The 12,188-nt window shown below is 42.2% G+C and overlaps 1 protein-coding gene across 2 annotated transcripts in view; it reads left to right on the top strand.

Annotated features, from left to right (window-relative positions):
• The window catches only part of sema3h (sema domain, immunoglobulin domain (Ig), short basic domain, secreted, (semaphorin) 3H), a 60,435-nt gene that overhangs the window by 29,910 nt on the left and 18,337 nt on the right, over nt 1-12,188 (top strand). For both annotated transcript variants that reach the window (XM_080470589.1, XM_080470590.1), the window contains exons 3-8: nt 296-358; nt 1,099-1,218; nt 3,096-3,189; nt 3,656-3,775; nt 4,323-4,468; nt 5,051-5,165. In XM_080470589.1, coding sequence (XP_080326715.1) covers nt 296-358; nt 1,099-1,218; nt 3,096-3,189; nt 3,656-3,775; nt 4,323-4,468; nt 5,051-5,165 — 658 coding nt within the window. The remainder of the gene's footprint in view (nt 1-295; nt 359-1,098; nt 1,219-3,095; nt 3,190-3,655; nt 3,776-4,322; nt 4,469-5,050; nt 5,166-12,188) is intronic.

Raw genomic sequence — 12,188 nt, 5'->3', positions numbered from 1 at the left:
TGCTGTTCCTGCTGATCTGGCATCATTGAAACACAGCGCTGCTACCGGCTTGGTTTTACAGTTTCCACTCAGAAGATGCCCATGTTTTAACACAAGAAGTATAAAAAAAATCCTCCCCCCCCGCTTCCTCTGACTCTTCTTGGTTAGTCATGTTTTGCTGACTCTCTTTGCTTTGCTTGTTTGTAAAGCACCTGCCAAGCCCTTTTATCGTAAATGTAGTGAGCAATAAAAAAACGTTTCTTTTTTGTAAATGTCTCTTCCTTTGTCTTGTTTTCTCTCCTCTGGCTCCCTGTAGCTGTACTGGCCAGCCAGTCCGGACCGTGTCCAAGAATGTCTCATGGCTGGGAAGGACCCAGAGGTGATTCAACACACACTCACAAAACCACCACATTGCATAAGGACCGCGACATGTGAAAAGAGTAACTTGTACTGTGAAGGGAGGTAATCGGCTGAAAGGCACGTAGCAGAAGAAGTGCAGGATTTTACACAGATCTGGATCAGTGGCTTACAGGTCAGGTCTTATCCGCCTTTGCAACTATTTTTCCACTAAAAGTTATAGAATAACACTAAGACCCTGCAACCATCTAAATAGTTGTGCAGCAATAAAGTAAGGCAGTTGCAGGTTAGATCACAATCGAGAGCGGAACTAAAGCCAAATTAATCTGAATCATGTGGGAAGTTAAAACAAACAAGACAGCGCTGATGCAGGGAACCACATCAAGATGCAGGTTCGAGAGATTTATTCAGATCAAAAGTCACAAGTGGCCATTTGGTGAGGAAAAAGCAAACAAACCAGTCGCATCCAAAATTCAAGGGTTCAAAGACAAGTCAGTGCATTTCAAAATCCTTCAGTTTCTTTGCTTTTCTTTTCTTTTCTTTTTTTTTAAAACCAGAGCCTAATGAGAAACATGCATGTCACGGTTTTGATTATTAATGCCAGCTCTTGGTCTTATTGCTGTTCGATGGTTTTAGAAATTCAGTCAGTTGATATACCACAACCGTTCCCTTTTAGAAGCCACCGAACAGCAACAATAAACATGGTGCATCTTTGTGGTGGTCTTTCTAACTTTAACTCTCTCTGTCTCTCTCTGTGTTTAGATGGAGTGTGCAAACTTCCTGCGAGTGCTGCAGCCTTTTAATCAGACTCACCTGTACGTGTGCGGCACTGGGGCCTTTAACCCTCGCTGTGCATTCATAGCAACCAGTGTTTTCCATCAGGTAAGGCTAAAACCAAATGAAAGAAGGTGAAGCCTTCTAAAAAAAAAAAAAAAACATGTTTTTTTTTAATCACATCTGTACATTCACAATGTGTAGCACTGATATAAGTCTTAGCATGTGACATGACTTTAGTTTGCAGTCTGCAGGATTTGGTGGTAAAATGAATCAGACCATCAAAATGTGAAAAAAAACACTCAGCTATGCAGATTCAGCTTAAGCGCCGGTTTTGGCCCAGCAGTAACTCTGTTAGTTTCTCAGATGTTTCATGTGGCGGTCATGGATTCATCTTGGACTTAACAGAATTTTCTGTGCACAATGTTTTTCTTTTCGTCACTACTGTACACCATCAAATATGAGACCAGTGTTTGACATTTTGAATAGCCAGTATTTTCCGTTTACTCAGCATTAAATTGAATTAAATTCAGGATGATATATACTTATATGAGATGGTATTATCTGAGTAGATCAGATGGTCCTTCTACCCACCATCGTGTGTGTTCGAACCCCTAGTATGAGCCCTTATATACTGGCTCATGAGCTGCTGTCGTGTCTGCCCCTATTCCCATATATCACTCAGGGTTCACCGTGTGCCATCTGTCTATGATATAAACTACTTTCCTTTTGTCATTGAGGCTGCACTATGGGGGTATAGACACCTTAGGTTTTTTTTATATCAGACTTGCTTTTTTGTTTAATGTCAGATGGAGTGCAAATGTAATTTTAGAGGCCAGGAGTCTCTCTGATCTGACAGATAGTTTATCATTGTTTGACACATGTGGGTTATCTCTCTGTCAGAAATAGGTTACTGGTTCTAAATGTCCTTGGGTTTGGAGGGGTTTGTGTCTGTTTATGCAGATGGTGTAGACATGAAAATTTCTGTGTTTTCAAGTTGCATGCATTGCACACTTACTTATGTTTGTGAGGACCTTCAGGAAATCGACTGACACATTATCATTATTCTGCAGAATCTCCATCCTTGTGGTGACAAAAATTGTGGCTTCCACAATGAAAATGTTTCAGTGTTTTGGTAAAGAGGAATGTTGGTTGGGCAGCTTGACTGAGGTTGAAGGTTAGGTAAGGCATGTATCAAATGCACTTTCTGGGGCCTGAAAAACTGGTATAATGCCATACTTGTGGGGCCTAAGATGCAGGATCTCTCATCGGTTTCTAAGCATTTTAGCGTAACATTTGGTTACGCTCACATTAGGTTAATGTTAGCCACTTAGTTTGAATGTTAAGGTTAGGTTAGGGGCTAGGAAATGTACTATTCAACAGGAAGACACAATACAGCTTGTGTGTGTGTGTGTGTGTGTGTGTGTGTGTGTGTGTGTGTGTGTGTGTGTGTGTGTGTGTGTGTGTGTGTGTGTGTGTGTGTGTGTGTGTGTGTGTGTGTGTGTGTGTGTGTGTGTGTGTGTGTGTGTGTGTGTGTGTGTGTGTGTGTGTGTGTCAGACAACAGCTAATCCCATGAAAGGCCATGTGAGATCCGAGCAGAGGTTCAGACAAGGTTCTTAGAGGAGCTGGCGGTGCTGACTGGTTTCACACGTTCTTAAATCCCTGCTCTTATCCCAATTAACCTCAATTAGATGCAGACTTTGTATGTGTGTGTGTGTGTGTGTGTGTGTGTGTGTGTGTGTGTGTGTGTGTGTGTGTGTGTGTGTGTGTGTGTGTGTGTGTGTGTGTGTGTGTGGCGGTAACACTCAGCTGGCTGCGCACTTTTTTGAATTTAGTCGAAACATGCAATGTAGAAATTAAAACATTAATTAAAAAGTTACAGTCTGCTACTTCACCCAGGAAAAGTCTCTCGACTGTCTCCGTCTGCGGGGCTGATTTTCTCTCTTTATGTCTGGTTGACCTCTTTGTATGCTTCTGTTTTCAGTCAGAGTACCAGACTTTCTCCTACAGCCAGACGGAGTGTGGGAAGGGGAAATGCCCCTACGATCCGCTCCAGAAGACAGCTTCTGCTGTTGTTGGTGAGTTGACAACTGAAGAAAATAGATTATAGATGAGCACAACAGTGTCTGCAGCATTGCTCACTCTTGAGTAAAGTGCATTATCAGTCATTGAATCAGACAAGCAACTCGACATTATATGAGTTTGTTGTTGTTTTCTTGTCACATCTTCTTTACTTCAGTGTGTTTTGTTTAAAGGACAAAAGGAGGTTTTATTGTCATTGCACATGGAGATGTTACCAGTCTCATACATGTGCACATTTACCTGTTCTTAAATATTCTAGTTGTGGGATGACCCTTCTCTGACCTCGGAGGCCAATGCTTCTTTTATATTAGGCGACTTGAGAAAGGTTGTAGAGGATCTCGGTTCACATTGCACAATGACAAAATCAGTCAACAGCACCATGACCTATGAGAAGGCACTTTTTCTCAAATAATTTAATAAAAAACAATGCCAGACCATGTTGTTTTTGCGTTCTCTGTGTAGATGGAGAGCTGTACGCTGGCATCACCTCAGACTTCATGAGCCGGGACTCTGCGTTTTTCCGTAGTCTTGGCAGCCGTCACGTCATACGGACCGAGCAGTATGACTCCACTTGGATGCAGGGTGAGTGCAAAAATAGTTCTGGAACTACCAGGTGAATGAGATTCAGAGAGTCATACTTTATAACTTATCTTGTTTCGCTGTGAGTGCATAGCTTTGACTTGTGCATACAAAGCATTCGGTGTGTGACATATTTGTATCTTCATTTCCCAAATGTGTGTTTTATATCATCACAATAGGTAGACATAAATGCATACTCCTCTTAAAGACGTCTCATTCTTCAATTCTGGCTTTGTTCACTGAGTATTCTGAAGTAAACTGAAATATCTTTTGTTGTAAATCTACAAAATCCTCTCCTGCGCGCCCGTGGGATTTTATCACAGCGGCGTGTCGACGTCTGCGGCTGATAACAACAAGATACATGTTTGCTCTCTCTGCTCTTTGTAAACTCAGTCGTACCTTCATCATACCTCTGCTCTATCTGCTGGCAGACGCTTACATGAAGGTCCTGTGCATACGACTGTCCTTCACGTAGTCGGACCGCACTACAGAGTTGATTTGCTGTAATTTATCTTTGTGTGTGTGTGTGTGTGTGCTACACTCTTTCCAGATGCCCAGTTTGTGCGGGTAGCGCCACTGTCTGAAACTGATAACCCAGAAGACGATAAGGTCTACGTGTTCTTCACCGAGCGCGCACAGGAAGCAGAAGGGGCTGCTGGGAAGGTGCTTTACTCCAGAGTAGCACGAGTGTGCAAGGTACGGTGTGTGTATATATGTGTGTGTGTGTGTGTGTGTAGGTTTCACTGTCAGTATCCCCACATCAGGAACTCTCCTGCATGTAGTTCCCCCCAAAGAAACGTGTTTGCCTACACGACGCTGTCCATACATGCCGATAAGTGTGTGTATCTGCGCTCGCGTGGTGTGTGTTGAGGTAAGCAAATGTCTGATTGTCTGTTCTCACAGGTTTGCACTGATATGCCATTGGAAGTGAGGGAGACTGTTTATGTTTGTCTCTATCGCAGCGTCTTCTGCTTCACTGTGATACAAGGTGGAGGTTTAAACAGTGTGTGTGGATATGTGGAGACGGGCATGATCATGTTAGTGTCTGTTTAGCCAAAAGTACAAAAACCTTTTAAAAAGTGACTCCAATGTGGTTTTATACACATTGTATAAAACCAATAGAGATCAGTCCATTTGAATAAATCAGTTTGTCTCTGTGACTGACTACTAACCATACATTTCTCATTTATTCAGGTCTCCTTCAGCTTCAACATGGTGGCCAGACGTTCTGAGGTTCATGCATTTTACATCTAATCTTATTTTTCATATTTCGTGCAGAATGACATCGGAGGCCAGCGGAGTTTAGTTAATAAGTGGAGCACTTTCCAGAAGGCTCGTATGGTGTGTTCTGTCCCGGGACCAGACGGCCTGCAGACGCACTTTGACCAGCTGCGTGAGTACATGCACCAGCATCAAATGGCAAACACATTACATGCACAGTAAAACTAATTACATCAGACAGGCCTCAACCACCAGTCACATTACCAGCTGGAGACCTGCCACTGAATGTTTCATGAAAAGAAGGATCGGGTTTGGATTTTCGCTTTCTGTCTGTGTGTTTATGAGTGTTGCTGTTTGGAAGTGTGATGCAAGAGAGTTTTAATGCTGGAGAAACTTAAAAGTGCTTAACCACCTCCTCATTATATGTCTGCATAGCACCGCTGTTACCACGGTGACCAACGGGCCATTCGGTCACCTTAGGTTCGTCTTCGTGCCTCAGCCTTGGTTTCCATGGCAACTGGCCTCAACATTCAATTGCACTGGATTTATTCATTATCTAGGATTCGTGCCAGTGTCCTCTCGGCAGCTCTGTGTGTGTGTGTGTGTGTGTGTGTGTGTGTGTGTGTGTGTGTGTGTGTGTGTGTGTGTGTGTGTGTGTGTGTGTGTGTGTGTGTGTGTGTGTGTGTGTGTGTGTGTGTGTGTGTGTGTGAGCAGCACCAGGTTTATGCAGTTGTGAATGTGTGACATGTGTTTCAAGTTAATTTGGATTCGAGTTTTCAGTCTGATCTCGTACCTGTGGATGTACAACTAATTGCAATTGTTTTAATCCATCAATATTATATTTAAATATAAAATGGAGGTCGTGCAACATTTTTAGAGCTTTTGGTCAGTCGTCCAGTGGGTAGTGTACAAAACAGGTTTAGAAAGGAGTGCAGGCAGGATACGGATGCTGTGTGTGACAGAAGAATAGCAGAAAGAGTGAAAAGGGCAGGTTTACAAGGCAGGAGTGAAACCTCCTATGATTTATGGTTTGGAGGCAGGAGGCTGAACTGGAGGTGGCAGAGGTGAAGATGCTGAGATTTCAACCAGGGCTGTAAAGAATAGACAGGATTAAAAATGAACAGTTTAGGTTGGGCAGTTCATAGATAAAGACTTTAATTTGGTTTGGACATGTGCTGAGGAGAGATAGTATGTGGTCAAACAATGTTGTGATGAATCTGCCAGGCAGAAGAAGATGAAGACCTCAGAGAAGATTAATGGATGTAATGTAGGGGGAACATGACGTGAGTTAGAGGGAGACGATCGGCTGTGTTATCATATGAAGGCAGGATCCGAAACATGAACAAAAGTAAAGTCTTATTCTGTATGAGGCGACTGAGAATGATGAACATTGGGTTTAGTGACAATACAGTTTGCATACACCTCACACAGTGAGTCAAACAAAAATGCAGACATTATCATTATTATACTTTCTTAAAATATGCTTTTCATTACTCAAATACTCTGGTGGAGATTCTAACAGTATATGAGTGAGATTTTCTGAGTTCATCAAGGTTTCATATTGTCTGATAGAGATGGTGTTAATCAGATGAAAAAGATCTGACCACCCATCTTTCCTCTATTTCTCTTGTATTGAAGTTAGAAAAATCCATCATCTAACCTGCAGAATTTAAAGTGAACTGCTGTATAGCCCATAGACCAAGACCATACATTTTCTCAAGAATGATTGTGTACTCACAGTTTCCTATGGTCCATCCAAGTGTCCAGTCCAATAACTTTTAGAGTAGGTTGAACTTTTGCCAGCTAGAGAGGAAGATGGTGGCATTCAAGCCACAAACACTGTATATAAAAACACCCCAGATGGGACTCGAACCCACAATCCCTGGCTTAGGAGGCCAGTGCCTTATCCATTAGGCCACTGGGGCTTACATGGTGTGTGCAAAAAAAAAACCACATTTCAAACCGTGTAGAGAGCCCACAAGCTTCGATGTAGGAGGCCAGTAAAGTCTGGCAATAGGAGGGAAACATGAACAGCAGACAAAGCAAACATGGCAAAGCCAAGAAATAAAAACTTTGGACATATTAAAACAACGATTTTCAGCAGTCTCACTGATCTCTGAGTTCTTTGGTATTCTCAGTGCAACACCTGCTTTCTTTGAATCCAGGTGAGGCTACAGGTGGTTGATAAAGACTGTACATAGCATATTGCCTTTGATATGAAAGATGTACAGAGCGTTCACTCAAAGGGTAGTAAATGATCTCAGTAGGTCTTTAAATTAAGTCAGTGTGATAGTAATGACCATCCACTCTCCATAAACACCTCTGATGGGACTCAGACCCACAATCCCAGGCTAAGGAGGCCAGTGCCTTGTCCATTAGGTAACTGGGGCTTTTTTTTGGATAAAAACACTGTGTTGTTGATCTCTCGATTGGTCGTTATGAATGAGTATTTGAAGTAACTGAAGTGTGTTTGTAGCTGCCGAGGTACTTCAAACCAGCTAACACAGCTGGCAAAGGACAGAATCTGCAGGTCTTCAGACAGTGTAAAGAGAGACACAGTAATTAGCCAGATTTATGTAGTCTTTGAACGTGACACAAAAGCAGTGTTGTAATCAAGTAACAATACCAGTTTTCAAACATTCTGAGCAAGATGGGTTTGTACCTTGTAGTTGTAGGAAGGGTCTCACCAAAAGACAAAATGATACATGAGGTCAGAAGCTCTGGAAATGTTTTCAAGGGGGTTGTGTAACGCAAACTCTGGTTATCTTTTTAACTTTGAGTACGGACCAAATGAAAAGACTCAAAGTGTTAAATCTACCCAGTTTGCCATTGATTCCTTACCAAATGGTGGACCAAAAGTCTTTTTGTGTGGTTAGAAACACTCTAGATGAGATTGGAAGGAAGGGTTTGACCCATTATGCCAAACACACTCATACAAAATGGTGCTGAAACAACCTGGCGGGAAAGCAAAGCACTGAATTAAGTGAGAAATCCACAAACAGCTACTGTTGTATAAAGGGATGCAAAGTGTCAGAGCTGCATTCAAACATGGACAGTAACATCCAACCAAAGGGAAAAAAAATCGCCACAAGATGAAACGACTGGCAGAGGATTGTTTCAATCCATGGACCTCTGGGTTAGACAACCAGCACGCTTCCGCTGTGCCACTCTGCTCATGAATACACCAAGAGGCATTCAAGCCCAGAAATGTTTGGCCTGGTGACAAAACTGCACGTTTTTTTGATGAAGAGTGTACACAGAATGTGAGAGATGGTATGAGGGGTTCACTTAAAGGACACGTTCACATTTAGTAGCCCAAAGTTTAAATGCTGTAATTAACGAATTGAAAAGTGCTTGATCAGGAAGAAACTTCTAACAGAGAGCAGCTTTGTTCAGGGAATCAGTCCACAGGACTCACACACCTCTCCAGTCCTGCTATGAAACATCCCAGATGGGTCTCGCTCACAGTCCCTGCTTCATGGGGCCAGCGGAGCTTCTCTAACTCTGGAAAGGGAACGGCGAAGCAGCAAACACAGCGAGACAACGTGAGAAGGATATGCTGATAAGTAAACATACTCTGTAGTCTTATTGATTTCTCAGTTCTGCACGGCTCACCCTATCAGGGAGTCTCACTAAAATCCACAATTGTAATTAATAATGAACTGAGTAAAAACTTTTAGCAGAGGATGGTTTCGATCCATCGACCTCTGGGTTATGGGCCCAGCACGCTTCCGCTGCGCCACTCTGCTTTCAGCACTGATGGTGGTATTCAGTTGTACAATCCCTGGCTTAAGAGGCCAGAGCTTTCTAGGCTCCATTGGGCCACGAGTGCACCTGTAACAAAAGCCTTGGCATAATGGGGAAACAATAACATCGTTCTGTAGCCCCCATGACCTCTTGGTGAGAGACCACCTGAAACTCAGCCTTAATCTCACTGGATGTGGAGCCCATTGAAATGACCCTTGAGGAAACAAATTGAACTCAGGAAAACAAGAACTTGCAGATATTTCCTGTCGTCTATCAGCACAGTAACAGAGGGAGAGTGTGGCAAGGTTTCTTATCTCTGCTTTTTTGTACACAAAGGACTCTCACAGTAAACAGAAGCCTCCTGTGTTTGCGAAGTTCACTCACAGCATTACCATTTATCTAAACATATACAGTACATTAACACTGCCAATCAAACATGCAGTCTTTTACAGAGTCCAACCTTTACACACAAACACACACAACAATAACAAACACCTCAAATAACACACACAGGGCGTTTTTACTTGTGAACAGGCATTCTTGAGTCTTGATTTGTCTGTGTACACAAAACAGTTTGGACTTGTTAGGAGCATAAACACTTGGACCCGGAATGCCTGTGGCCACGTTTTACACATCTGATAAGGCTGCATACAAATTTGTTTGTGAACGCACGCACGCACGCACGCATACACACACACACACACACACACACACTCACACGGTTCACACAGAACAGAGTAAAACATCAGGTTAGGAATGCGGTCAGTGTTGTATTTAAGCTATGCTCTATTGAACGGAAACACTCCAAATCCCAGAAACCCCTGACAGTCTGCGGGACCCTCAGAACAGCAGAGCAGTGGCTGCCACCTGGCTGTCTGCTGGTGTGTCATGTTAAATTCAACCCCCCCCCCCCCCCCCAGAATGTTATGGCAGCATTGAGTTACATTAAACAGAAAGAAATCAATCTATCAGCAGAGTTCAGGTGAAGCATCAACACTGTGGAGGCACTCAACATTCAGCAGTATGTTTGTTTTTAAGGACACCAGCAGCAGTGTACCAGCAGTGTTTTGGTTCTGCAACATTCTTGTTTTTCAGACACGTATGAGACCGCATGTGACACATTTATCTCTCCGCCTACAAACACGAGCAATCAGACATTTCTGACGTCCACCAAAGTTTGACCTGGACTCCGAAAATCACCTCCAAAATTTAATGGAATTTTCCATGGTCTAATATCTATCTGTGGTGAAAATTTCATCGAAACCCATGTAGCAGTTTTGATATGATCTTGCCAACAGACATACAGACAGACAAAGAAATATACGCTGATGATTTGATTGCATCCTTGGCATACGTAATATTAGCCAGTTCACAATAAATATCAATGTAATCATGTATATTAAAAAAAACAATAAAAATACAAATACACACTTTTTTTAACAACACACCTCCCAATAACGCTGATGCTAACTACGTACATAAACCCCAATTAATGAAGACAATGGATGAAGACATTAATGAAGGGTGGTTTTGGTGACAATCAGCTGAGTTTTAAACTAGTTGGAGTGTTTTGTGGTGGTGTTTTTTAATACAGTGAGTTACAATAGTCATTGCATACTGTGACAGGAGAGTGAACCAGGATGTCAGATGTGAATGGGGGACAAAGGTGGTGAATGTGGAAGAGAACTGGCTGGGTAATGACACTGATGTGTAATTGAAATAGTAAGATGTGCTGTTGAGGATGACGAACAGACTCTTCATTTGAGGGGATCGGAAAACTGTGAAGTTGTCAGTGTAAAAGCAAACGATCTTTGTTTGGGTGGACTTTAGAACCAATGAGAAGAGCCTGTTTTATTACTGTTTAAAACACAGGAATCTTGCGAAAACAAGGCTTTAATTCATTTAAAAATAAATTGTTGGGGGAGGGGAGGAGGGTTTAGGACAGGTAGACCTGAGTGTCATCCACATAGCAGGGTTTCCAAAGGATATGGCAGAGAGGTAATGGTTGCTGGTGAAAAGCAGAGCACCAAGGATAGAACTTTGTGGAACACCCAAAGTATTGCAAAAGCAAAATATGCGAAACTACACTGTTGCTGAAGTAGTGACCTGTCCTTTGTTTCCCACACATCATCTGGACCTCATAGAGACACATCCATCTATTTTCTCCCACTTAGCCGTTTCCTGGTCGTGACAGTCTGAGCACTGTCACCCAGATCACATTGCACCAATTAAGAACTTTCCAGCGGGTGGTGAGCCCACGGGAAGGTGGCACACAGTGTGGGACATGAACCCACTACCTTGAGATTGCAAGTCTCATGCTCTACCAACTGAACTAGCCGGGGGACACATAGAGACACACATAGATAGAAATTCACACCTATGACTAATTTTGAGTTGCCGATTAATATCACCAAGCTCGCTTAGAAAGGACATCAAATAGCTTATTGAACAGTGCCCTCTGACTTTTACAGTTATTTTAACCGTCTCCTAAAAGGATGTTAAGGTTAATTGTGCTACTTCACTGTTATATGTTTAAGTTGTTTTGTTAGATGGTGATTCATAGATTTGATGATATTTTTGAGATGCCTTACAGTTTTTGAACAAAGCATCCACTGCATAAAGGCTGTATGGATGGACTCAAAAATCAGTAGTGCTCTGAATTTGTCATTGCTTTTTTTACTATCTGGAGTTTTCACAGCTTTGTTCCCTTTCATAAGTCCCTCTATTGAAGGACTTGTGTTGTCTTTCCTACGAGTGTGAAATAATTCAACCCTTGCCCAATGGTAATTACTCAAAAAGCTGAAACAATTCAGATCCCTTTCTTGTGCGTCCAGTTCACAGCAAATGATTCCCTGCTGTGTGCTGCCGTCGTCTCTATTCTTGTGGTTGTTGTTGCTGTTGTTGTGGAAGGGAGTCATGCGATGAGGTTTTTGAGCTGGAGTCAGTGTCCTGAGATATTTTCAGTCTTGTTCATCATCTATTCCTGTCGGCATGTACGTATATCAATCAATGTTTCAGACATAAGACAGCACCCATATACTTTACACAAACACAAATGTTTAGAGGAGAAAGTTAGAACTAGAGTGAATGGCTCTGAATTATGACAATAATGATGACTAGAGAGTGATGGAGATATTCATTGACCATGTGTAGTTTAACTGTAGAACTTAATTTTTTTTTGGAAACCAAGTCTTTATGAATCTGTCAAGATGGCTATGCTCCATGAAAGTTATTCCTCAGCCATAAAAATATATCCAGTGCCAGTCACTGATTTGAGGGTCATTTTAACTGTGTGGTAATGAATGAACCATTTAAAAAATTTTCCGACGTTTTAACAAATCACAGGAAAAAACTAATGCCCTGAAGGAAAAACACATTATAAGGTGAATAAGAGAAAACATAGCGAATGTAATGCTGAAACACTCCATTTCTGGACCTTCCACCTATG

This window comes from Lipophrys pholis (assembly GCF_963383615.2).
Source record: "Lipophrys pholis genome assembly, chromosome: 8".
NCBI lineage: Eukaryota > Metazoa > Chordata > Actinopteri > Blenniiformes > Blenniidae > Lipophrys > Lipophrys pholis.
Note: the sequence above shows the minus strand (reverse complement) of the source record. Positions and strands in the feature narration are given on the sequence as shown.